Source organism: Botryllus schlosseri, chromosome 9 (assembly GCF_051294905.1).
Source record: "Botryllus schlosseri isolate E-star chromosome 9, Bs_hap1, whole genome shotgun sequence".
Classification (NCBI taxonomy): domain Eukaryota; kingdom Metazoa; phylum Chordata; class Ascidiacea; order Stolidobranchia; family Styelidae; genus Botryllus; species Botryllus schlosseri.
In genome coordinates this window covers 3,816,905-3,843,191 of record NC_137244.1, presented here as the reverse complement: position 1 = coordinate 3,843,191, position 26,287 = coordinate 3,816,905, and the positions used below count along the sequence as shown (strand labels likewise).

Here is a 26,287-nt window from a genome sequence, read left to right as displayed (position 1 = left end):
GGCGGTCCTTTTTGACCAATGTTTTTTCGCTGCCGATCATTCTCGCACACTTCTAGGACTGCATTTTGTTACATGGCCCAAAACTGCATATGTCTTGGAGCGTCGTGACGCGGTAATGGCCCATTGCTATTAATCCTGCATATTTTTTCTTGGGGAAGGCTACCCAATAATCAAGAAATTAGACATTAAATCGAGCGTAGGGCGAAAAAAATTGAATGAAGTTGAACAAATTTTTAAAAATATAATTGATTATTAATGTTTATTCAAGAAATAATTTTGGACCCCTTTGAGCTCGCCCCCCACCCAATCGACGGGTTTGGGGTGCGGCAGTTGAAGTCCTGATTATATGACGTCCAGATGGGCCATTACGACTCTTCGCCGGAATGCGGTAGTATGCTATGTAAGGAATCGAAGCACGGCCGTGAATAACAGGGAGGTTGAACACCCCTGGGCTAGGCTTAGGCCTACTATACGGAATCAATGAGTTATCCGGTCAGGGGTGTACCAGTTTTAAGTTAACCTTAAAAGGGTGTACCACGATGAAAAAGGTTGAAGAGCACTGGTCTATAAGATGGTTGGTTTAGCTTTAAACTGCACATCTTGATTGCCTTGAGTTACAAACAGATATGTACCCTGCAGAAGTTCCCGATCCCTGAAGCTAGGCTGAAATGTCACATCACTCGACCCCTCAGTACGATTGAACGTGATTTGTTCTCATCACATTTCATTCCAAGAGATTTTTGAAGGTCAGGTCGGATCGGAGGAGTGCGAGTAGTCAGTAGTGTGACTTTTCATACGATGAACATTTGCCATTTAACTTAACCCCTGTGTATTGACATAACGCAGGTATTATAGTTGGGGATGGAATCATATGTAGGCCTACGTCTTTGTCTAAAATGTGTGGAGCTCTGAGTCGCATGTCCTTATTGTTTCAATTGGCTGATGAGATGACTATCTGCGCAACCCGTAAAGATTATAATAAATATTTACAGCGAACCCGAGGGATTTTTACTGTATGAATCGGGTATCTTGACCTTCGGTGAACAGAACAACGCTTACGGACCAATGCCTGAGGATCGCTAATATCAACTGTTAGTACCAACTCCAGAAGGCGCCTATCACAAACGGTGTATAGCAAGTCACGAGCTCATTGCCTGAAAATGTCGCAGCGCACTTAGAATTCTTGAATTTAGAACCACGGACAAAGCATTGGCCTTCCACTGCAGTGAGCAGCTGGTACACTGCAGTAACTAATCCAGATGCCAGCAATTATCAAATCAACTCGCATGATTAAGATAAACATGCATGGTACATTCGAGTATAGTTCTGGAGAATTTCTGCTCTACTTTCCAAGCACTGTCTGACAAATTACGTCAATGTTTTGTATTTGATATGTCGTAAATGATAGAAGAAAAGGCAATCAAATTCTAGGATTTCTTCTTCCCAGCCTTCACTGCTCGTCTTTCTTCTCTCCTTTGACGAAATTTCCTTCGCTTTTCATTCCTGGCAACCTCGTCGGGATCCTAAAAGTCATCAAAGAGAACATTTTAAACACCATTCACAGACTGAAAACCATTCTGAAATACGTTTAACGATGCTTTTGCATGCCAAATCCACTCCGAGTGACGTAGAAAATGAGTGATTTGGGAAATTATCGGGCAATTGAATTTTAGTAGCTTCAGTCTGCGGCTCTTGCCAACAACCAACGACAGATTTCAAAATAGTAGATTATTCGGCATGGTAATGAAACAGGCACTATATGGAGTCAAAGGAATATCAGAATTTTCAACCGACACCTATATGACACAATTTTACGGATAAACCGACAGTCTAGTTCTACCGATATCAAAATGTGATATATTTCAACTAGAACATTTCAGGTAGTGGGAGGTATTTGAAAAGTACGCCCCATATCGATTTCATTTATATACAATGAAACTGCAGCTGAGCGAAAATAGCATTCCCACTCCATTACATTTGAGGTAATACAAGACTCCGATCGCCACACTGACAGATATAGAGTTGCTATGAAATCAAGAATCTCACCTCTCCATTTCGCATGATTTCTTTCCGTTTATTCACTTTCCTGCGTTCGCCAAAATCCTTTTCTTCCAATTTCTGATCAAAACAACAAAACGCTCACACATACGCTGCAGTTGACATCAAGCGAGGCCACTCACAATTTCGACCTTTCTCCTCATGACGCTGACTTTCGCAAGGATTTTCAAGACCGCGTTCTCGTCCACTTCATATTCCTTCAATTTCGTACCTGAAATAAAACAAGTTGGTATGGCACCATTTGTCAGCGGCGAGGTTAACTTAGAACGGCGGTTCTTGACCATTTTTCTTCCAGCGCCCTCTTTCAAAAATATTCATAGCCTGGCGCTCATTTCCCCATATTTTTATTGCATGTACTAAAGCAGGGGTGGCCAACCTGCCGCCTTATGAATAAATTTGTGTGTGTTTGCAGCCAGTGACATGCAAATTTAATTAACGAATTGACACCCGAATTTATTTGACCATGAAATTTCTTTCGCGCTATGCGCGGTTAAGTGCGACTTCGCTTTTAATATAGTAGCGCCCTTTGCAATCTGATCCCCACAGTAAATGCGAACAGCAGAGGAAAATGATGCGCCCCCATATAAATGTATCAACTTCGAATCGTGTGCGACCTAAGAAAAAAAAATTCTTGTACGTTTGGGCGATTCCAATATCTTTCCACTACACTGACAATCCTGATGGGTGGTCAAGAAATAACAGCATCTAACTAATGACATGACTAAAAACAATTGGCCCACCGGAAGATGCATCATTTATAACTTGTCCTAAATTTTGAAAAACACCGTCTCTATCAACTCTAACATTGAGCTGAGAAAGGATAATCATTTGATATCAATATGTGAAACTAGTAATATTAATGACGGAACTCATTTGCGAATTCGAATAACAATAATGACACCCTGTAACAATTTCTAATATGACTGATTGTGATTTCGGTGCGTATAGTTAAGACGATATGAAAAAGCAGATTAGTCCGGAGTTCACAGGAATGGACATGGACAGTTCGACATGGGTATTTGACGTGCAGTTAATTCATTACCGTGCATTAATTCATTAAATCATTACTACATCCTGGAATACGGCCGTAGGCTACATAAGTAACCGAAATGCGGCCGAAATGCACATTGTGCTGCAACATGCAATACCTTGTTCGAAACATTTTGTTGGGAAAACCTTATCTAGTGTGATGGGATGATGTTAAGGGTGGCTTTACAAACTAAAATAACGTGTATGAAGCATAAAACCTACATTTTACATGATTTATTTTTATAATTTTTGCATACATCGGAGTGGAAGTCTCTGACACATGGTACGAGACTAGATTCATTCAAATTGAAGGCTCGATCTATTTTGCTGACATATTGCTTTCTTTTTCATCCGATCATCAGCTTGGTCCACTAATTCCCACTAATTTGTTAATTTTTTTACAGGACCCCATAGTACGTTGCTCAGAATTCTATGATACCGATTCGGCCTGCAAAATTTTCCACCCATAGTTGTGGCTTACACAAGGTATGAATCTCTGGTTAGTCACAGCTGTTCTCCGACAATTTTCAGAAACCACACCATCTCAAATGGACAATGTTTTCGATCAAATTCATCAATATATAATATTATCGCATTACATCACAAAAGTTTTACTTTTAAGACGGGCAAGTTCAATTTTATAAGCATTTCCATTTCGGGAAACTAGCAGGTTACAATACATAACGATCTAACATCAAAATTTTAGCAGGTTGCCGCCAGCGATATTCACCAATCTGAATAATTGGGCCCGCTGTCAGCATTGAATTAAGACCACCCCTGGACAGAGCTTAGCTCACCTATGACCTCTTCGATTTCTTGAACTCTATGGATATCGAACTGCGTCACCAGCGATATCGACATTCCGGTCCGACCGGCTCTCGCCGTTCTTCCCACTCGATGAATGTACGTTTTCGGTGCGCCGGGAATGTTATGATTCAACACGGTCTAAAAAAAATTGCACAAAAAACTTCAAATCTTCAAAGCTGATAATGTATCACTCTAGGTAAATCTAGCACACTCGATCACTGCTCGCTAAATTCAAAACAGAAAGAAACGGAAAAGCAACACAGTCGACAGAGAGGAGAGGAAAAACAGGCACTTTCAATTAGAAAACCTTTTCAAACCTTTTCTTCTTCCACTTGTAGAAATTTCGGCACGTCTTAGAAATCGCAAATCTTACTTATAATTGAGTGTAAATTTACGGCGTTACTGCTACTTCTACACGAGTAGCAACGCTGGCTACTTGGAAAAACCTCTGGGACAGTAGTTCTTGACCGGGGTCCACAAGAACCCCAAGGGTTGCCGAAGCTAGTCCAAGAGGTTTGCCAGAGGTCAAACACGCACCCAGCTCACACAGCTAAGGTCAGTAAATACCGTAGTAAATATTCATTATATTCATCCTGTTCTGTGTGAAAATCATGTTTGATGGTTTCCTTCTCTTAACACTGTTGTTTGCACCAGTGTTCTGTAGATTAGCACAAGGGTTCCCTATATTAGTGAAAGCTAAGAACCACCACTCAGGTATTTACCATGTAAAACAACATAGGATCTCACTATGCTGAAGATTGAAACGGATCAAAACGTACACAATTTCAATCCCACAGTACCTGAACTAACGGGATGTCCAACCCTCTCGCCGCAACATCGGTGGCGATAAGAAGCCGTGTGCCGCTTGACTTGAATTTAGACAAAGCCTGGAGACGACTTCTTTGACTCATCAACGAGTGCAAGGACACGCAATCGAACCCGGCATTCCTCATGATCATCGTAAGGATCTGACAATTCCTGCACAAAATTCAAGGATATATATAACTCACCGTGGGTACGCGTTACCAACATTGAGTCAAGCGATTTCTGACAGACACAACTGTGCAATTCTTTTCAATGGAATGGTATATTCGTATTGAAATAGAACTGAATATTTGCAAGTGACACTCGTCAGTGGTAATCATCAGCAACTAGCATGGAATTCAAAAGAAAATATAATGCTGGTCGGGCTCTAGTTAAGATCTTCACGTCAAGCCGGTACCCTGGAGATTAGACACATATATTATACACTCGTGCTTACTAGTTATGTTATATAAAAACACAGCGGAAGACTTGATGCAATAGTAAATGGGGAACAGGCTACATTCCATTAGTATTTACTTAGGAGTAATGCAAGGAACTCCGCCTCAAATGATGGAAAACTTGTACTTTTCAGTCGCAGGGGCAATTTATTCCACACATCAATTTAAGCATGACTTAGAATAAGCAGTATTTCTGTTGGCATGGTGCTGTGAAGATTCGCAACTGATCAACTGATTGCAGTCAGCGATTTCGTGTGCTCGGATCATGAATTTGAGTGGACGTGAAGACCAATTTTGAATGCACCAAACAGAAGCTTACCCAGTGCAAACTGTCACTCTATATTACTAGCCATGACCATTCAGCTATATCAATAAGCTATTGACAATAGGCAAAATTATCTGTTACCGCAGAGCAAATACTGGAGCAGGTTGATTAGTAAGAATTCATTACCAAACAGTATTCGGGTCCAATAGTGTGTAAAATAAACTGCCATAAATGATGGTCTCACACAGATAGTGTGAACAGTGACAAATAGCGGTTTCCTGGTACATCTTCAGAACGTACTTGCAAGTTTTGGTGAATATCATAATAGAATGGTCCTTGGTAGATTCTTCGATGATTTTGTTACAGATAAATACGAGGTAGGCGTCTTTGACGTGTTCAGGTATAAGAACATATCTCTGATCCAGACCCTCCACCGTCGATACCCTGGAAAATTGAAAGAAAATACAATAAAATCAGGCACAACATCATCAGATGTGAAAGAATTTGAAGTTGAGACCGTAAACCTCAAAAACATTTGTCTCATGGTAAGTGCTGGGCATAATTGAATACTTTGTGGTCGGATTCAGCCGGTTGGTACCGGTTGCATATAACCATCTCTGGAAATTTTACGAGATCAACAAACAGGTTACCAACTGGTTACTTATCTATGGCTTCTGGTAACAGAACCAGCTGAAAATTATGTTAGAACAGACTGATACCAAATTCTAAATTAGAGCACCTCACAGACAGACTTGGACAACTAGAATTATCTAATTAGACTAATTAGGGTGAAATAACGGTAATTAATTCTAATCTAAGTTATGAAATGTTTCCATGCTCCATTTTTAATTCTATTCTAATTTACGGTTTTCCTGAAAATGCCACAGGAGAACTGTATAGTGCAAAACGAGACTAGCTTGCTGTAAGGACATTTGCCATTGCTATTCTTGTGAGAATAAACTCTAATTTAATATAAACTGAACTTGATTTAATTTCCAATTTTTCATGAATTCAGTAATTCTAATCTAATTTGGAAGAAACCGTGTAGCAATAATTCTAATCCTAATCTAATTTGAAAAGGCTGAGAATGTTTTACTTGTCCAATTCTGCAGTCACAGATCAATTTTATGTCTCTATTTGGATTTAAAAAAATACATGTTAACCAATGTTACCTCTAATTTTTGACGAGTCTGCGCACCCTCACTAACTTACTGCGCAGACCCTTGGACAACAGGGCATAAGGACTAAAAAAAAGTCATCACTTCGTAGTTTTTGTGCGCAACTTAGATTTTCTGTGCGCAGAGACCGTGTCAGCACTGCGCATTTGCGCACGTGCGCGGCTTAGAGGGAATATTGATGTTAACTGCCTTTTATCGAAACCCACCAAACTAGTTTGTCATAACCGAAGGATTATGTGTATATCCGAAAAATAGTGCATTGAGCTCAAGCCATCTGTTCGCCTCGATTGTAAACTCAAATTTTCGTGCCAGTGAAGTGATATTTGGTGATAGGATTGTTGATATACAATGTTGTTGTGAACTCTCTACTGACTGCTGACAATTACCCGTAATGATAGTTTGCCTAAATATTCAGGTTTGTGTCAATATCAATATATCATTCAAATATGTATCTTAAAACCAGATTTTGGATACTGGTTTGCCATTATATTTCATAAGTGAAAATTTCGCAAAAAGACCCGAGGCTTACTTTTTCGGTTCGCTCCACATAAACGGCTGCTTCGCGTTCATTCCCTGCAACTCTTTCAGAGTGTCCGTCAACGTGGCGCTAAAGAGAAGAGTCTGTCGTTCTTTCGGCAAAACGTTGAATATCACTTCCAAGTCGTCTCCGAAATCGCCGTCCAATCGATCCAGCAATCGGTCCGCCTCATCCAAAACTAGGAATCTGTTAAATTGGAAGACAGGTTGACTAATAGATTCAACAATGAAATAAACCCGAACATTTTCGACTTGACAAGTGTCAGGGGTTATCGTCGGCAACTAGTAGAGAATTGAAACAACATTGTGTATCAACAGTCGCATCACCAAATATGACTAACAGAAAAATTCTTATTAAATAAGGTGCCTTCAGAATGGTCGCAGGTAACTTTAGAAGAAATGGGCCTGAAAACTGAAGGAACTCAAATTAGTCACACGATAGTGACTACAATATCATATTTAATAAGGACCACCATTCGTGTTTTATAACGCTTTAAAACTATGCATCGAAAATATTGGAGTAGAGAAGTGTACGAACAAAACTACTTGGGGAGTAGTTTATAAATGTATATTTACTTTGTTACTGCTAAACTGTGGATTTTAGAGAGGGGGTGATAAGAGGCAATTACACAAACAAATTTGACAACCACCGATCTGAAACTGACAAAAGTAGGAGACTCTTACTTGATCTTTTTAAAGTTGATGCCCGTTTCCGTACCCCTGATGTGATCTGCCAGTCGACCGGGTGTCGCTACCACAATATGAGGTCGCTTCTTCAAGATGGCCGCTTGGTCCAGCGAGTCTGCAGAAATACGGGGAGCAAACTGAATAAGCACAGCCACATTTCGATTGAAGACTAGGGCTGGGCAAGATCGTGCACCTGACGAGTGACTTGATTTTGAATAAAGTGTTCTGCTTCGAGTCGAGTATGCGACAATGCGAGTGTAGCTCATTACAGTTCAAAAGGTAACTTTTATGCTACCACACAGAATAGAATGCCAGGTCTACATCACATCCACGATAATTTCTATATTTTAACCACACCTACTGCATTGCAATTTGCCACAATGCTGTGGGCAGATCACGACGTCACAGATATGTCATCTCCACTAAAGTGTGTGTTAGGTTGTTCAAAAATAACGTTTTTTTCCAGATTCCAGGGATTCGCTGCTTAAACCGTTAAGTTGCCTAAACAACGCCGCACAGCAAATTTGGCTCAATGCCAACCAGTAAAAGCAGCCGCAAAAAAAAAATTAGATTTAAAAAAAAAAAAAAATGACAAATTTTTTTTTCAAATTTCACTGTCAATCCCACGAAATTGTCGAGTTATCTACAAAAACGATGCAAAACAAATTTGACGCAATTCCAATCCGTAAAGCAAAGTTATGGTTTTACGACTCGGGTCCGAGTCCAAGTCATTGCGTTGACTGCTCAGTTTCTAGTTAAAGTCTTATTAAAACCACTTTTTATAACTTTGTTTGTTGATATCGAATGGCTCGCATTTAAAATATACGAATTTTCTTCACTTTCAACAGTTTCTGATCGCATTTTCAAGCACCAGTACTGATGGGCAAAATACCAACAGTGTAGCTACTTTATTATTCTTCGAAATTTCAATGAAATATCGGTCTTGAGCTCTTGGCCGTCTGAGAATCGAGTCTTATGACTTGGTCCGAGTCATGTGCAATAACTGAGTCCAAGTCGAGGCAATTTTTAGAAAATGACTCGAGTCAAGTTATGTCATCAAAAATTCACGTCATTACAACCCTGGTTATATCTATCATATTTGTTGCTACATTAACTCCTACTCGAAAACATCATCTTTCACTATTCGTATCAAATCATGAGAATTAATATTCAATTCATATTGGAGTGCTCGCAAACAGCACCCAGTACCAATACTCGCAACTAAATCCCACCCATTCCACCGACAACGACAGTAGTTCGAACGTTGATCGGTTTTCCCAGCAGCGCAAACTGTTCCGATATTTGATATGCTAATTCTCTGGTGGGCGTCAGCACGAGGCAGAATATGCCGTAAGGATCTTCCGACAGCTTTTGCAGGATAGGAAGAGCGAACGCGGCGGTTTTTCCAGTTCCGGTTTTTGCGCATCCCATGCAACCTTGCCCTGAAAAACAGAGGTTTGACAGCAAAAAAGTATTTCTATTTCTTTAGAGCTCCCGCGTACGTATTGCCTTTTCACACTACTTATTCAGGTGTTTTTGCCTACATCCACTTCTACCTAAATTTTCAAAAGTAAAACCACATACGGTACTTTTGACAATTTTGGTTTTATAAGGTACAAATTATATTTTTGTGAGTGAAATTGTCGTTAGTTAAGGTCACCATATTTTCATCTCCTAAAAACAGGACGTTCTTTACCAGTTACCAAAGACATAATATCTGTTGAGAAAACAGGTCAGTTACCAAAGACATAATATCTGTTGAGAAAACAGGTAATTTCAAAATTTTTAGGTGTAATATTATTGGGTTGACTGAAAAAAAAGTGTCAAAGAGTTTCAAAAAGAAGATTCTGATTGTGAATACGCATAATAACTCCATGCTCCAAATTGCATGGAAATTGTCATGATGGAACCTAATTAATTTCAAGAGCAACACAACTGATAAACAATAATGGATCCATCAATAGCAGAAAACAAGCTTTTATCTGCATCTATATTACCTTCTAATATAGGCTTTATGCAGTTGCTTTGCACCGGCGTCGGCTTCGTGAATTCCAACTCTTTTAAATGGTCCAAAATCCATTTGTTCAGTCCGAGTTCATCGAAACTGGTGGCTTGATCAGACATTTTGAGTATTTTTTAAAATAAATACTATATACGAGTCTGGTAAAAGTAAAAATTCTCTATCACAAAAAAGATTCAAAATGGAACAAACAGATATCATGGAGGAATTGGCATCGATATTCCGACAAGGGGCAGTGATGATAAACCGACCGACATCATCAATACATCAACCGATACCTTATTCTCGTATGAGCCAGTGTGACAAAACAAACCTAACAGAGAGCAATTGCAAAGCAGATCAACGTAATTCCAATCCATAGATATCTCACCTTGCATGATATTGGAAAAAGATAGATAGCCCAAGAACCTACTGCGCGTCTCGGACACAAACACCATGGCCGTGAAGGTGCAAAGAAAAAACTTTTGCTACCGTTAGATACAGGAAGTCAAATTTAAAACACAAATTTCAATTAATAGTGCAGAATGATCATTTTCAAGGAGGTAAACAAATATTTTGCAAAACGACAGTTTCGTAAGCGAGGCCGTAACAGGACTATGACAGTCCCCTATAATGTTAGTCGTTGGCCCCGGATCATTGTCGGCATACAAAAATAAAGACTTTACAATCAATCGATAAATTCATGATGAAAAATAGTGAAGTTACAAAAATCAGCCGACAAAAAGGGTCTAGTTTCATATCAATTTAGTAAATATTTTGTCCAGTCTCCCACCCGTAATCGCGGTGCAGCTACGGTCTTGCCGACAAATACGCTGGCGCGATGATTTGTGTAGTTGAATCAGAATTGAGTATCAATTCTACTGATTCGAGTCGAGTAGTAAGGAATGCTGTTTTTGATTACTGAAATTATACGCTCCTTGTCACGAAGCAGGGTCGTGACGATGTCACAATGTTCCGAGTCAGAAGTCAATCTCATTTTTACAGTTTTGACTCGAGTCAAGTAGAGTCATTTTCAATTCACCATCGAGTCAATCCGAGTCAGTGAGTAGAGGGTCAAGTGCAAGTCATAGTGTTGTGACTCAAGTCCAAGACCCAGTCATTGTGTTGACTGATCAGTTTTGCGATCAACCCACTTTTTTCAACTATGCTCGAGGGATATAGAATGGCTCACATTCAAAATAGTGTAATTTTCCTAAGACCTAACAGTTTCTGGCCCTATTTATCAGGACCAATAGATGAAGTACCAATAATGTGGTGACTTTACTATTTTTCGAAGTGACAATGAAATGTCTGTCTTGGCAGTCCTAGTGTCGAGGCATATGACTTGGTTTGAGTCATGCCCAATGACTCGAGTACAAGTCGAGTCAATACACAAATTGACTCGAGCAGAGTCATTTTACGCATTTGAAAAAATGACTACAGTCAAGTCAAATCACCAAGAAATTGTGACTCGAGTCATTACAACCCTGCATTTTGGCTCCATCAGAACGAGTAAGGCACGTTCTTCACTGTGTGGAACCTTTTACTTTCTTCCGCGCCTTCAAACGCTCCATTAACGTCATAAAAACGGGACTATGAGTTATTAAAGAGTCCTGTTCACAATCAATTTTCAGTGGTGTGGTCTGCTTCTTCGTTTCTTCAGCACCGGCGTTGAGAGAACGTTCTTGAAGCGGATTTGCGTGTTTGCCACTCGTTGGTGTTGTCTTAAGGTCACAAACGCGATCATTTAATGGCGAGGACAGAAGAGAAAAATTTATGTCCGCAGAGAACGTGATGTTTTCAGAATCGTTAATTGTATCTGACGGACAGATTTCGGTTGCATCGTCGGACTCGCTTTCCGAATCGCTGCTAAAAACGATGACACGCCGTGCGACCTTACGATGTGCGCCATTTTCATTGTCACGCGCGCAAACTGATTGTTTCGAGCCTCTGAAGACGATTCCAGTCTGCCTAGACGCAAGACCTTTCTCATCTTCATTCTCCGTGCATTTGTCACTGCGAGGTCGGTTTTCGTTTGAAATCGTCATTTCTTCGAGACGACGTTCCAACTCCACGACGGGCGCTGCCAAACACAAATCGATTGTCGCAATCTATTTCTTCACATTCTTCAAAGATTTTCGATATAAAATATGAAAACAGAAAGAAAAAATAAATAAAATAGAAATAAAATAAAAGTAAGACATGCGTTTACAGAGCTATCTCATGTTTGGCGACATGGCTGTGTTCGTGCAAATTCGGTAGATTACGACGTTACATGGGTTTCACACATGCATCCCCGATCGAAATCATGTATTTTCAAGTATTTGTAAATATGTTAGTGATAGCATTCCTTTTCTCAGATTTGAAAAGTTAAAATACACTCTAAAATTGCTCTAAAAACTAGACTCGGCTAACTTACAATCGGACTTTTTCATATTGCATATCCTATTCGGAAATTGGCCCGCTAGAACATGCGAGTTTTGAGACCTCTGACTGACGAGCTAGCCGGGCGTGGTATCGTACGGATTGGAATATGGTACAGAAATTTTCAGGCATGCCATCAAAATATCCATTCCATACTACCACATTTTGACGGTTTTGCAAGAACAATCACAAAGATCCTTTTGCGCTCTGTCAAATCATTGCATGCGGTGCCTCACAAAATCGTTCACTGACAAGTCTCTTGTCATATCTCAACTTAGGTCACCGACTCGCCAAATCTGGTCGAGATATTTTTGAAGACAACAAAAGTTGCACAATACGCATACAAAAGAAAATAGTAATGGCAATTAATCTAATCATGCATATTAAAAAAGCAAATTTCATTAATAGTAGTGCTAGGCAAAGTCAAGTACCCTACTAGGTGAGTGATTAGATTCAGAATTACGATGTCACAACAGTATGCGGGACTGAAAACTTGGAATATGTTGCGGCCACAAATAATATAATGTCCGTTCAACATCACATTAACGATTTCTTGGTATTTTTGAACCATATCTATTTTACCGCACTCTGCGACAATGCTGTGAGACGATCACGACATACCTAGTATACCTGAGTTCGGCGCATATGTGGTGTATACTTGGGCTGCTCAAAAATAACTCGTTTCCGGATCCCGGGGATTCATTGATTTAATTGTTAGGTGGCCTAAAGAAACGTTGCACACCGAATTTGGCTCAATTCCAACCAGTGTACGTCGACGCAGAGTAAATTGAAATTTTTGAATTTATTATGAAAATATTTCCAAATATTACCGTCAACCTCATGAAATTGGTAAGTGAAAAATCCCAGAATTATTAATGAAAAACTCGAATACCTTCGCTTCCACAGCTTGGAATTGCGTCAAATTTGTTTTGCATCGTTTTTTTATGACAGCGTAAAAATTTCATGGGGTTGAAAGTAAAATTAGAAATTTTTTTGTACATTTTTTATAATAAATTCAAAAATTTAAATTGGATCGAGTCAGCTTCTACTGGTCGGAATTGAGCCAAATTTGGTGTGCTGCGTTTTTTTAGGCAACCTAATAATTTAATCACTGAATCCCCTATTTCTTGTTGATTAATTAAGTCTTAGTGCCATTAAATTTCCGCACTCGAGCAAATTATTCCTCACTACTTGACTCCAACCATTGGAATTAATACTCGATTTGGATTCAAGTACTCAAACCATTGTGCCCAACCTTACTTATTAGGATCCAAAACATACCTGTTTGCGATACCCTTTCCGGTGCTTTGTGTTTCACTGAATATGCGGACGGCTTTTTCGCTTTGTAGAAGTCAGTAATTTTCATGTTTGCAGCCAAGGAAGGAGTCTCGGTTTTAGAAGCTGCAAAAAATGAGCCGCAAGTTGGCTAACTTTCATTTGAGGGATGGATTACGACACCAAGTTTGTTAAGGATCATGGCTGCTTATGGATAACGCGCAAATCCGTGTGAAATATTGTTTGGGCAGTGACAGCCATGGTGCAGTTAAAGATGCCGAATGCAATTTTAATGAGCCCCAATTGTAATTTCCGAGCCAGATTGCAGATTTGAGTCAATTTGCGTCAGTTTTGGTCAGGGCAAAAATATAGGAGGGTGGCTTTTGGTTGTTACGTATGGTTTCCATCCATCCTCTTTTACAAGGATTTGTCCTCTTTTTACAATAAATTGAAAGCGTACTCGAGAGACGCCTAAATGTCCACTCTTTTGGTAATTAGTCCTCTTTCTCTAGAAAAAGTATTAAAATGCGATCAAAGACTCGACTCCGACACGGCGAATCTCAGAGTATCGTAAAAATTGGAAGTCTAGTCAAAGTGGATGATTCTTTGGCACTTCTTCGATAGTAGGTAGACATCGAACAATGCTCACCATGATCACCAATAAATGTTTCTCGTGAACACGTCAAAATTTATAAACGTCAAAATAAAATGTTTTTGCGTTTGGAGAGACGGATATTTGGGTTGGGAGAGGGCTAGGGTCAAAGTTGGGTTTAGGGTATCCCAAGATTAGGGTTGCAGGAGGAGGGGTAGTAGGGTTTGGGAGGGGGATATTAGGGTTCAGGGAGGGGGGATATTACAGTTGGAGGGGGGGATATTACGGTTGGAGGCGGGGGATATTAGGGTTGGAGGAGGGGGTATCAGGGTTGGGGAATATTAGGGTCAAAAGTTGGGGTTAGGGTATCCCAAGATTAGGGTTGGGGAGGGGGCACGATATCCGACTCAAATATATCCCCTCTCCCAATCCTAATATCCCCCAGCCTCCAACCCTAATCCTAGGATACCCTAACCCCAACTTTGACCCTAACCCACCTCCAACCCTAATATCCCCCCTCCCCGAACTCTAATCTCCCCCTACCAAACCCTACTACCCCTCCTCCTCCAACCCTAATCTTGGGATACTCTAAACCCAACTTTGACCCTAGCCCTCTCCCAACCCAAATATCCGTCTCTCTAAACGCAAAAACAATTTATTTTGACATTTATAAATTTTGATGTGTTCATGAGAAACTTATTGGTGATCATGGTGAGCATTGTTCGATGTCTACCTAGTTTTCTAATTCACCGGTTTTCCTTTCCAGTGCTGCAGCTTTCAGAATTTATGAAAAAGCGTCGTCTTTTTCGGATATCAAAATATTGCTACGGAATGCCAGCAATCTTACAAGTCAGAAAACCTTTCGTTAGTAGTGACGATCTGACATGTGACGATCGGTCAAAACTAGATGTACCGCAAGCTTAGGTACTATTTATGCATATTTTTCAAGTAGCAATCAAGCCGATCAAGCCTAGACTTATGTGACAGTACGTATTCGACTACGCAAGCTCAACTTTCACATTATTAGTAAATTTCATGTGTTTACAATACATTGTTTTTCTCATTCGTTTTGCCATAACTAATTGTGAGTCGCGGAAAGGTTGAGCAGTACTGAACTAGATTGTAATTTGTGCATATCTGGCTAATAGAGCATGAAGATGCTCAAATGCACAACAGCCAGCATGGAAGAATTTGCAACAAACCCGTAGTCTTGCGGTCAGTTTTTCGCAACGCGGCCTTCGACCTCTTCTTGTCTTCCTTCTGTCCCCGCAAGTCTTTGTGAAACAAATCCACGGCGTCCGGATAAGCCAAAGCCATCGCCGATTCAGGCTCAACCGTAACGATGCGGTCGGGAACTTCCAATCTGCTGATGAATTGCTCGTTCGGAAGGATCCATTTCACTTCGAGAGAAGGCACGAAGTCCACCACTCGTTTCTTCAAAATTCTAAGAGCAAATAGTCAATCTGTAAAATAATCCTTTATGTGCAGAATTTTAGAAATTACTAAAATCTTTGACAACCATAATATAGGCTATATATGAAAAATCAGCATAATACCAACATTCTGATATACGATACCGATGATCAGACTTGGACAATTAGAACATTTTCAGTTTTTTGAAATTAGATTATAATCAGACTGATAGCCAGGGTTGCAATGACTCGAGTCTTGATGACTCGTCTTGACTCGAGTCATTTTTACAGATGCATGAAATGACTCTACTCGACTCGAGTAATTTTTTTGTGTAGACTCGACTTGTACTCGAGTAATTGTGCGTGACTCGGACCAGATCATACGACTCGAGACTAGGACAGCCAAGACAGACATTCCATTGCAACTTGGAAGAATAGTAAAGTCACCACATGATTGGTATTTCATCTATCAGTCCCGATACTTTGAAAATAGGGCCAGAAACTGTTTACACTGAGAAAAATTATGATATTATGAATGCGAGCCATTCTATATCACTAGGCCAGGGTTGAAAAAAGTGGGTAATATCATGACTCGGACTCGACCCTCGTATCGCTGACTTGGACACACACTCGACTCGGTGGTGAATTGAAAATGACTCAACTTGACTAGAGACAAAACTACAAAAGTGAGATTGACACGTGACTCGGAACCTTGCGTATCGAAATTATTAAAAATAACACAGTTGATGAATTGACTTCTAGTGGCAATAGTCGCTTTATGTCCAGTCAGATTGATAACCTTCAACTTATCGGTTACCTATCGAATTTGATAACGGATTGCTTCCTTCTTGAATCACGATAACCAAGTACGTAGTACGTCAAGAGAGGCACAACCTTCCCAAACGCATAATCGACTCCCCACTCCAATTTCTCCGTCAAGTATCTGCACGCCTCCTCCAGCTCCGGGCACTTTTCTACCATGTTCCGTCTTAGAACGTCCATCGCCGCGGAGGGATCGACAGGTCTGTTGTCGCACATGTAGTTTTGGCGCCGGGTGAACTCTCGAATGATTGCTTTGTCGGGGAATGAGGGATCCTAAGCGAAATGACATCATGACAAATTTTTACATCCAAAGCATTTAAGGTACTGCAGGTAGGCTTGTAACCAAGTAACAAGGCTCCGAGTCACAAGTCAATCTCACTTTTATAGTTTAGACTCGAGTCAAGTCGAGGCATTTTCAATTCACCACCGAGTCAAGTTCGAGTCCAAGTCATCTAGCAGACGATCGAGTCCGAGTCATGGCATTATGACTCGAGTCCAAGTCATTGTGCTGACTACTCAGTTTCCAGTTAAAGTCTTGCTGAACTCAATTTTTATAACTCTGTCTGGTGATATCAAATGGTTCGAATTTATAATTTACTCATTTTCCACACTTTTAGGACTTTCTGGTCGTAGTTTCAAGTACCAGTGCCGATAGACAAAATCCCAATAGGGTGCTTACTTTACCATTCTTCGAGATTACAATGAGATGTCGGTCTTGGATGCCTGAGTCTCGAGTCATATGAATTGGTTCGAGTAACGCGAAATGACTCGAGTCCAAGTCATACGCAATGAGTCGAGTAATTTCCAGATTTTGAGGAACATTTTTTCAAATGCGTAAAATGACTCGACTCGAGTCAATTCGAGTATCGACTTGGCTCGTACTCGAGTCATTGCGCAGGACTCGTACCAGGTCATATGACTTTAGACTAGGACGGCAAAGACAGACATTTCATTAATTGGAAGAATAGTAAAGTCACCCCATGATTGGGTCGGAAACTGTTGGGACTGAGAAAAATTCCGATACTATGAATGCGAGACATTCTATGTCGCTCGAGCAGCATTGAAAAAAGGAGGTTGAACCGGATTGAACTCAAAACAGCAAAAGTGAGAAGGTTTGGATAAGTGCTTGCTATGACATCACAAGAATTCCAATTTAGTCAGTGACACGCCTAAACCATATTGCACACTGACCCCATCAGTTACTCTTGTCAAACGCTATGCTGTATAACACAAAACAGGTGTAACATCAAAAAGATGATTTTCCCATCAATTTAAAGTTCTCAATTCTCGGTTCCGAGGCGCATGCTTTCATCGTAACCAAGTTCTGTGATGATTTCGAGTTTGCAAGCTCACCCGCCCGCAGATTTTGTTTTTAAATTGTCACCTGTCTGTAAGCTGAAACTTGGAGGACCACCATTCTAGACAGGAAACTTTTTACCGTATCAGAGGAACACGTTTTGGCAGATTCAAATACCGATCGTACTTGTAAAGCCGCCGACCTGACTTTATCTTCGAGCTGGTAAGCTTTTCGCGATGTCTCATTTTTGTGCCAATCGCAAGTGCATGGGATTGTTGCGGCCCGCGATTTTTTCGTGACGCATTCCTCGCCGCACGAATCGCACCCTCTTGCGACATGGTCCTTCTTCGAGCCTTGAAAAAAATAGCAAACTGAATTTTGAGCGGGCGTCAACGTGAACCATGGTAAGCAACCTGTACCTGAACCAACTTGAAAGGTACCGAGTAACGAGTCAATTTTACTTAATTATAGTCTTGACTCGAGTCGTTGCAATTCACCACCGAGCCCAAGTTAGGGAGCAACGGGTCGAGTCCGAGTCATAATGTTCACTGTTCATTATTAAATTCAAGTCAGGTTCCACTCACTTTTGTGAAACTCTTTGGTGATATCGAAGGGTTTGCAATAAAATATGAGGGTTGTAACCAAGTTAACAGTCAATCTCACTTTTACAGTTCTGACTCGAGTCAAGTCAAGTCATTTTCAATTCACCACCGAGTCAAGTCCGAGTCCAAGTCAGCTAGTAGAGGTTCGAGTCCGAGTCATAGTGTTTTGACTCGAGTCCGAGTCGAAGTCATAGTGTTAACTGTTCAGTTTTCAGTTCAGTCCGATTCTACCCACTTCTTCAACTATACTCGAGTGATATGGAATGGCTCGCATTCATAATACTAATTTTCCTCACTCTTCACAGTTTTTGGCCCATTTTCCAAGTATCAGGACTGATAGACGAAATACCAATCATGTGTGACTTTACTATTCTTCAAAGTTACAATGAAATGTCTCGAGTCATGTACAATCACTCGAGTACAAGTCGATTCAATATAAAAATTGACTCGAGACGAGTCATTTAACGCATTTGAAATAATCACTCGAGTCAAATCGAGTCACCAAAAAATCACGACTCATTTTTCTCATTCTTAGCATATGTGTTAAAATAATAAAAGGCAGCTGATACACATCACTCGAATCAAGATATCTAGAATGGCTCAAGTAAAACGCAATGACTCGAGTACAAGACTAGTCAATACACAAATTAAACAAAGGCGAGTCGAGTCACTTAAGACAATGCCTCGAGTCAAGTCCAGTCAACCTAAGATCGAGACTCAAGTCATTACAATCCTGACGCGAATCGACAAACCTTCGTGTCCACAAGTGGAGCAGTGCGACGGTTTCCTAGAAGGATATGGGACGTTGTGATATTTTCCAGATTGCCATTCGCTGAACACGTCCAGTACGTTCGCGTCTCCAAAACTGGAGATAAGCTTGGTAGCTTGCGCCTGAAAATAACATTTGCCTCAATCACTCTCACTATTGTAACAGACATTCTTGAAAATATTTACAGTGACGGTGGACAGAATTATGGCAATCGTAATCAGCCGATATCTACCAGGTGTCGGGGTGAGCAAAGATTTCTTCCTTGGTGCCGTTGTTATCTGGCAGACAGAGTAACAGGCCTATGCCAAATCTGTACACTTCGTAGAATTCATGATGGCAGAACTGAGACGACTTGGAAATCGAATTGAGTTCTAACGCGAGAAGCGTCAACATTCAGGGACACTGATAGAGAATGACCGAAGTTATATTTTCAAAAGAAACTTCACTACTGCTATAGTAAAATATATAATTAATCGTGGAGTGAGGTGTGCACCAAAGGACCAAAGTCATTGACAATGCATATTATTCCATCAAGCGGATTCGAAGGTGCCGTAAACAGGGGTAACTTTGGACAATTTTGAACAATTCCGCTTTGTATCTTGGAAATGCTAGGGCGTAGGGGAGGCAAGTTACGTGTTTTTCAGGGGTCATGGAGCAAAGATTAGAATTTCCTAATCCAAAATCTTCATGGTCATAAATAAGAAGGCTACCTCATTTTTGTAAATTATCCGTGTCCAAAGTTATCCCAGCATGTGCGGTAACTTTAGACAATGTAGTTTTTTGTATGCCTTTACACTCTATTGTTTATGAAACCTCGTAAATGAGGCTTATTTGGTAAGAGTTGATGAGAGCAGTGGCTAAAACTGAAACAAAATAATATAGGCTATGTCTGGCCTATTGCATGATATTTACCATTTTTTTGTATTGATCTAAGGGTGAGCCTACTGAGATTTTTGCCATGGATTAAGACTACTTAAGGTAACTGCTGCCAAGTTTTGAATCTATGAATGACATGCTATCTATGTTTGGTTGTAAGAAGTTTAATGGCCATAGTTTTTGATGGAATTGAACCCCGCCATTAATTTATCAATGTTGGGTCAAGTTTACCTTGCAGTAAAATGAATTCCCCTTTCATTGAGACTACTTGTGGTACTGTTGCCTCATGAAAAAGAATTGGACATCCAGCAGCAACCCTTTTCCATCAATAACCATTTAAATATTTTACTGCTTAGTGTCCGAAGTTACTCCGGTTTACGGTGTTGAATATGCTACTGAAATTTGCGCCATGGATGTTTACAAATTGAGTACAACTTACGACTCCAATGCCAGGAACTCCTTTCGGATAGTAATCACAGCCGAGTAATAAACCAAGCCCGATCAAGTCATTCCTGTCGTAACCCAATTTCGATTGCACGCTCTCCATCGTATACATTTCGATAACAGAGTTCTGTAAAATTAAATAAATGTGATATACTACTAATGCCAGCGTGGAAATACACTCATCACACCTTTTCTACAGAGAAATTTCGCAGAACGGTTTCGGCACCGTACAGAAAAGCATCTCCGTCATTCGTGATAACGCCATCAACCAGTCCGACTTCGTTTAAACGTGCGCACAACGCTTCCGCCTCACCTTCGGCCTTGATCCACGGAATGCCGAGCGCATCAAGAAGTTTGCAACACTGTATACATATTAAGATATGGAAGCTACTGAAAGATGAGATAGATCAGTGGTTCTTAACCTTGCCTCCAGCGCCCCCCAGGGGGCGCTGGCGATTTTGAAAGGGGCGGAAACGCTCAGGGGGCGATATGGGGGGCGCTGGGCTCAGGGGGGCGCTGGAGAAAAATGGCTTCGCAGTAGATGATGTGGTGGTAGGACATATCCTTAATGAGTATTCAGAGAAAATGAACACCGAAAACTTCGTTATATATAGCCTACAAAAGACATATAGGTTTAATTGTCCATGGGCGCCTAAATGACTGGCACCGAATATTCCTGTGTTGGCAATCTGAACCCCAGAAGACGAATTCCATCCGGCAGGGAAAAATTATATGCCAGTGAAGAAATACCAATTTGAAATCGTGTTCGTCTTTTAGTTTAGTACGATTGGGCGACAGGGATATCTAAAACCAGATATTCTTGTTGGGCGATATCCCTGTTGGGCAATTCTATATTTTTTGATATAGCAGACAGGAGGTCACGAAATAACATCATGCAACGAAGTCATACCAACGGGTTCGCCCACCCGAATATGTTTAATTATTAGCTACGGGCCCTACAGTTTCCAAGACACCTCACATTGTTCGCTCCACGTTTTGATGAGTCTGCGCACACTCAATAAACTCACTGCGCAGACCCTTGGACAACAGTGCGTAACGACTAAAAAAGGGTCAAAACTTCGGATTAGTTGTGCGCAACGTAGATTTTCTGTGCACAGATACCATGTCAGCACTGCGCACGTGAGCAGCTTAGACGGAACATTGCACCTCACTCAGCTGTCAGCTCTACCGGTAAATCTGGTAACGTGAGCAGAGTGGACAAGAAATTAATAGCAATATATATGCAATTCCCGATCTTACTGACCGATTTTATCATGAATCATCGAAAGTTTGCGCACCTCGCACTGGCTCGCTAAACAGTACAGCTGATTTCGTGGCAAAACGAACAACGTGATGGGGGCGGTCGGTTATCACCCTATGGGAGCCCAAGACCCAAGTTTCTTCAGGGGGCCTGACGAAGTGTCATTTCGTTCCTGCCAACGGGTATACGCCCGAAGATGTATAATTATTATTGAGGGGTCCTACCTTTTCAATCACACATCACTCAGCTCTACCGGTAAATTTGTTTACGTGAGCAGAGAGAGGATAAAATTTGATATCAATATACATGCAATTCCCGATCATATTTACCAATTCAATCATTAATTATTGAAATTTTTCGCGCTTCGCGCGTCTAGGCGGGAATACCTGGCTCAGTAAATGGTCACCCAATGTAGATGACTAGTATCAGCAAATAGTGGATAGCCGAAAGGGGGTCTGGGGGCGAAGCCCCCCGGAAGTTTGGTTTATCACCCGATGGGGGGGGGGCGCTAAGACCAACGTTTTTTTGGGGGGGGCTGACAAAGTGCTGTTACGGCCATGGTAACGGATTTATTGTACCTACGGGCACGCCCGAATATGTTTAATTATTAATTACGTGCCCTCCATCTTCCCATACCACAGCTCAATCAGCACTACTGGTAAATCTGATTACGTGGGCTGAGAGGATAAAAAGTTTATAGCGACTTATATATGTAATTACCACCTATTCATTCATGCATTATAGAAAATTTTGTTACCTAGGGCGACCATGCCACACAAACTTTGCTGACCATCGAAATCACGCTACGGGGTTCTTGGGGGCGAAGCCCTCGGAACTTTGGTTTATCACGCTATGGGTGCGCAAGGCAATCATTTTTAGGGGGGATGACGAAGTGCTGTTACGGCCCTCCCTCTTACTCATTGTCTTTATGACATTCCTTAAAATATGCGGTAGGGGGGCGCTGGAGCACGATAATTTTTGAAAGGGGGCGCTGGAGGAAAAAAGGTTAAGAACCACTGAGATAGATGGAAATACAATTCAATACAACGATTTTGTGAAATATCTATTCTAAAACTTCTATGTAAACTATCGTAATATTCCTTATTTCCAGGTACAATATGTTTATTCGAGGCACACCAAGACATTTGATGCCACATAAGATATATTATACCAATTATAATCATAACGTTCGCAAGATTGGAACCTATCTGGGTTTTGTCTGTAAATCGATACATGTGGTCCGAGGTTACTTATAAAGGCAATCATTTTTCTTTACTGCAGCGAATTTCATGCTTGGTTCCGAAATAACGACAAAAATCAGAAATATCCACATTTTGTGTACCTTCAGAGGTTTTGATAGCTAAACGGATTAATTGGATCTTATAATCCCGTTGTCAAAGCCGGATATACACAACTGTAGGCCTACTTCACATATTTTCACCCTCATGTGGTGGCAATAAGCCTGAATTTTACAATACAATGCAAATGGCTGGAGCTATCTGCATTTGCATTTACCATCGTTTTTGCACATGACTTTGCCTATATTGTTAGTCGATATCACAACTTACCAACTGAATATTATTTCAAGCATGTGTTCTACTTGAAATCTCCATGTATAGTTTCTGGGGCAAAACCAAACACATTTTAGGTAGCACATCACAATTGCAATCACACAGAAAATCATATAAAACGCAAAATTGACACAACTCACTTCCTTCAGTTTTTGGTTTAATCTTGTTCGAGTTCCGGAAGATTGCTTCTTCGGGCTGCCACTACTGTGAAATGGAGGAAATTGCAAATTGGAACAACGTATGAACAGAGAACATGATATGGCCAAAATCATTAAATCAGTATTTTGCAAGTTAAAATCAGAGCGTATCCATAGCACATTCGCATCATTTTGGGTATTCGGGTTCATTTCAACATGAATATATTATTCAATGGTATATTGAAGTTCTGTACCTCCAACAAGCTCTCCATTTTGGGTATTCGGATAAATTTCAGATTTACAGGCCCTGAGAGCAAGTATCAAGAAATAGATTGGATGTAAGCTACTCTCTGATTTGGCATTGCATAGGAAAACTGTCCGGGCAACTCTCAGAGCATAGAATCACAGTTACCCTTGCTGGTGGCTGGGAAAACACATTTAGCTTACTTCGATCCCAGACGACTTGCAATGGTATCCAACTTCAAGGTGGGTGCTTTTCCATCCAAGATAAAAATGAGGTGGATGTTTGCTTTCATCATGATGCTCACACGGAAAAATAAGTTTCTGCAAAGGGAAAAATTTCAGTGAGATCTGTTCCATGAAGATATCAATCTATGGGTAGGCCTAACAATCTCGCATATCAAACTAATGGGGTTTCAACACAGGAGAGAACAGCCGAGCCATCCTGTTTTCCAGAAATGCAGCTATACAGAATTCGCTTTGGAATACTAAAAGTCTTCAAAATTTCTACATAAATACTATGATGTTAATTTCAAGAAAGGTCATTTTACTAGTTCATATTCGCACGATAATAGAGCTAAATTTTACCTAAAACTTTGAGAGTGAAGACAAAAAGGTTGAGAACCACTGATATAGGCTATCTAAATTGAATATTGACAAAGAGAGACGTAAATTATTGCCTTACAAGATCGGACAGATCACAAGAAGTGTATTATCCTAGATAGGCCTGAGCGAAATGGAGTATACCTGAGTGATTTCCTTATGAATGGAGTAATATGCTTTGAGTAGAGTATTCTAGCGCCACACACCATGATGTCATAAAAGCACAGTATGGACATGTATGATGCCTTTTATGCTACCACAGAGAATATAATGCCAGTTTTAACCCACATTTAAATATAATTTGGTATTTCTTGGACAATGATTATTTCATTACACTTCGTTTGCACCAAAGGATGTTAGCTAGTAGGGTTAGCATAAGTCCTCCTTTTTAAGGAAACCGAAAATGTCCTCCGAGGACGCCTAAACGTCTTCCTTTTTAGCAATTCGTCCTCCTTCACAGCTTAGATAATAGACTAAAAACAGAGGTGAAATAGGTAATACAGACGTTCGAGCTGGACATTCAAGAGTCAAATGAAATTGATGGCCTTTTTTTTAGTCAAAATTGCAAAATTAACGTAAAAAGCTCCACTCGAATCGTGAGAGTTAGAGATGAGAACCAGATTCCAGTACTGCAATCATTGTGCCCAACGCTAATCTTGTAGGTAGAATCAGAATGTCCAGCGTAGGAAAAATGGCAGAATGATTGGTTGTGTCAAAGGATGGACAATTCAATCACCGACTCAAAGTCTAATCAATTCAGATTATTTATTTCAGATTACTTCACAAAATAGCAATCAAAATATAGCCCATAAAAGTGTGGGAAGAATTCACACAGACTTCTTGGCCTGGTTCTAAATTTTTGTCAAGACCGCTGGTTTTGAGTGTATGGTTACCCCTTACCCCGATATCAGTTTTATCAAGAAATTCGGTAGTATGTGAATAAAGGTGAGATCGATATATCAGGTCTTGGTCAGGAAAACTTGCGGGCTGACCAGTATTGTCATTCAGTAGAATTTGCTTGTATTTCTACTCGAATGCCAGACTGGAATCAGTGGTTGTTATCGACAACATGTTGTGCGTGACAGACGGATTCTCGTGTGATTGGAAAATTTCATCCGCGTGACGGAAATATATTTCGCTCTGATTCGATACTGAATTACATATTAAACGACACAATGTGCTAAAATAGACCTGGAATACGCCGGACTAGGATTACGCCGTATATTCGCTGTTGCAAAAATGCCACGCTTCCTTGCGTTCATTGTAAATCGCAAGTGCCTTATTCTGGATCTGGACTCTGGTATCGCTTTGTGACGTCAGCATAATCCATTAATCGGCGTGATCAGATATAAATGCTCGCGTGACGTTGCGCGTGCCGTTGCCCCCGATTCCACTCTGGCTTGAATGTGGACACGCTCAACGACTGTCGGATAGGCTATACTGTAGTCAGCTGTTTATAGTTAGTTAGTTACTTAACTAACCTGATATAGGATGGTGCATGATATCCTTGCAAGGGCTTGACACCTTCTGATTCGCAAATCCATGCTGCTAAGTCCACGGCGAAAGTCTTGTTTCCAAGATCAGCCAACTTCGATTCAGTCTTTGCGTCCTTCAGAACATCCCATAAATGGTGAACTCCCATTGTGAAATTGAAAACGACAACGCAGACGCAAATATATAGTTCGGATGTTAGAATGAACTATGTGTTGCTCAAATCAGAGGGCCTGAATTTTATTCAAACATCTGTACAATCAGAAAAGCAAGAAGAAAATCATTTACACACATGCAACGCAAAGACACATAATGACATAACCAACATGATGACAACCACTGTGATGCTAATAGCACATCAGCAGAAATATGATGACCGGGTGAATCATTGTGAATGTACATGGATAACAGGATTTTTTTCGGTCTATAAAATTTAGTGATAACTGGAATATGTGTTGCCAGATTTCAAAATTCTCAGAAGGAACCGTTGCCAGCTCTTAATATTTAGAGGTGGACAACAGAAAGGATCCTGTTCCGGCAAATAAACATTCAAATGCCTACATTTTAACGATAAAACCGAAAAATCATATTCACCCCTCTGCGACCCCAAGGGCAAATCCACTCCTTGCTACAAGTCGAAATGACTATC

General features: G+C 40.5%; 2 protein-coding genes across 2 annotated transcripts; both read right to left on the bottom strand.

Moving 5' to 3' along the window:
* Positions 1–1,368: 1,368 nt before the first annotated feature.
* Positions 1,369–9,983, bottom strand: LOC145445857 (putative ATP-dependent RNA helicase DDX49). Its single transcript, XM_080324011.1, has 10 exons — positions 9,821–9,983; positions 9,056–9,265; positions 7,821–7,938; positions 7,129–7,323; positions 5,722–5,865; positions 4,695–4,872; positions 3,885–4,032; positions 2,181–2,269; positions 2,047–2,118; positions 1,369–1,523 (listed from the first exon to the last, which is right to left on the bottom strand). The coding sequence occupies exons 1-10, from the start codon at positions 9,945–9,947 to the stop codon at positions 1,428–1,430; spliced, it is 1,377 nt and encodes a 458-aa protein (XP_080180137.1). The 5' UTR covers positions 9,948–9,983; the 3' UTR covers positions 1,369–1,427.
* Positions 9,983–25,930, bottom strand: LOC145445846 (flap endonuclease GEN homolog 1-like). The gene is made up of 11 exons (XM_080323994.1): positions 25,629–25,930; positions 23,752–23,868; positions 23,308–23,371; positions 20,524–20,697; positions 20,331–20,462; positions 18,999–19,137; positions 17,831–17,997; positions 16,343–16,620; positions 15,316–15,557; positions 13,528–13,647; positions 9,983–11,905 (listed from the first exon to the last, which is right to left on the bottom strand). Exons 1-11 carry the CDS (start codon positions 25,787–25,789, stop codon positions 11,349–11,351), a joined length of 2,151 nt encoding a protein of 716 aa, XP_080180120.1. The 5' UTR covers positions 25,790–25,930; the 3' UTR covers positions 9,983–11,348.
* Positions 25,931–26,287: the final 357 nt, after the last annotated feature.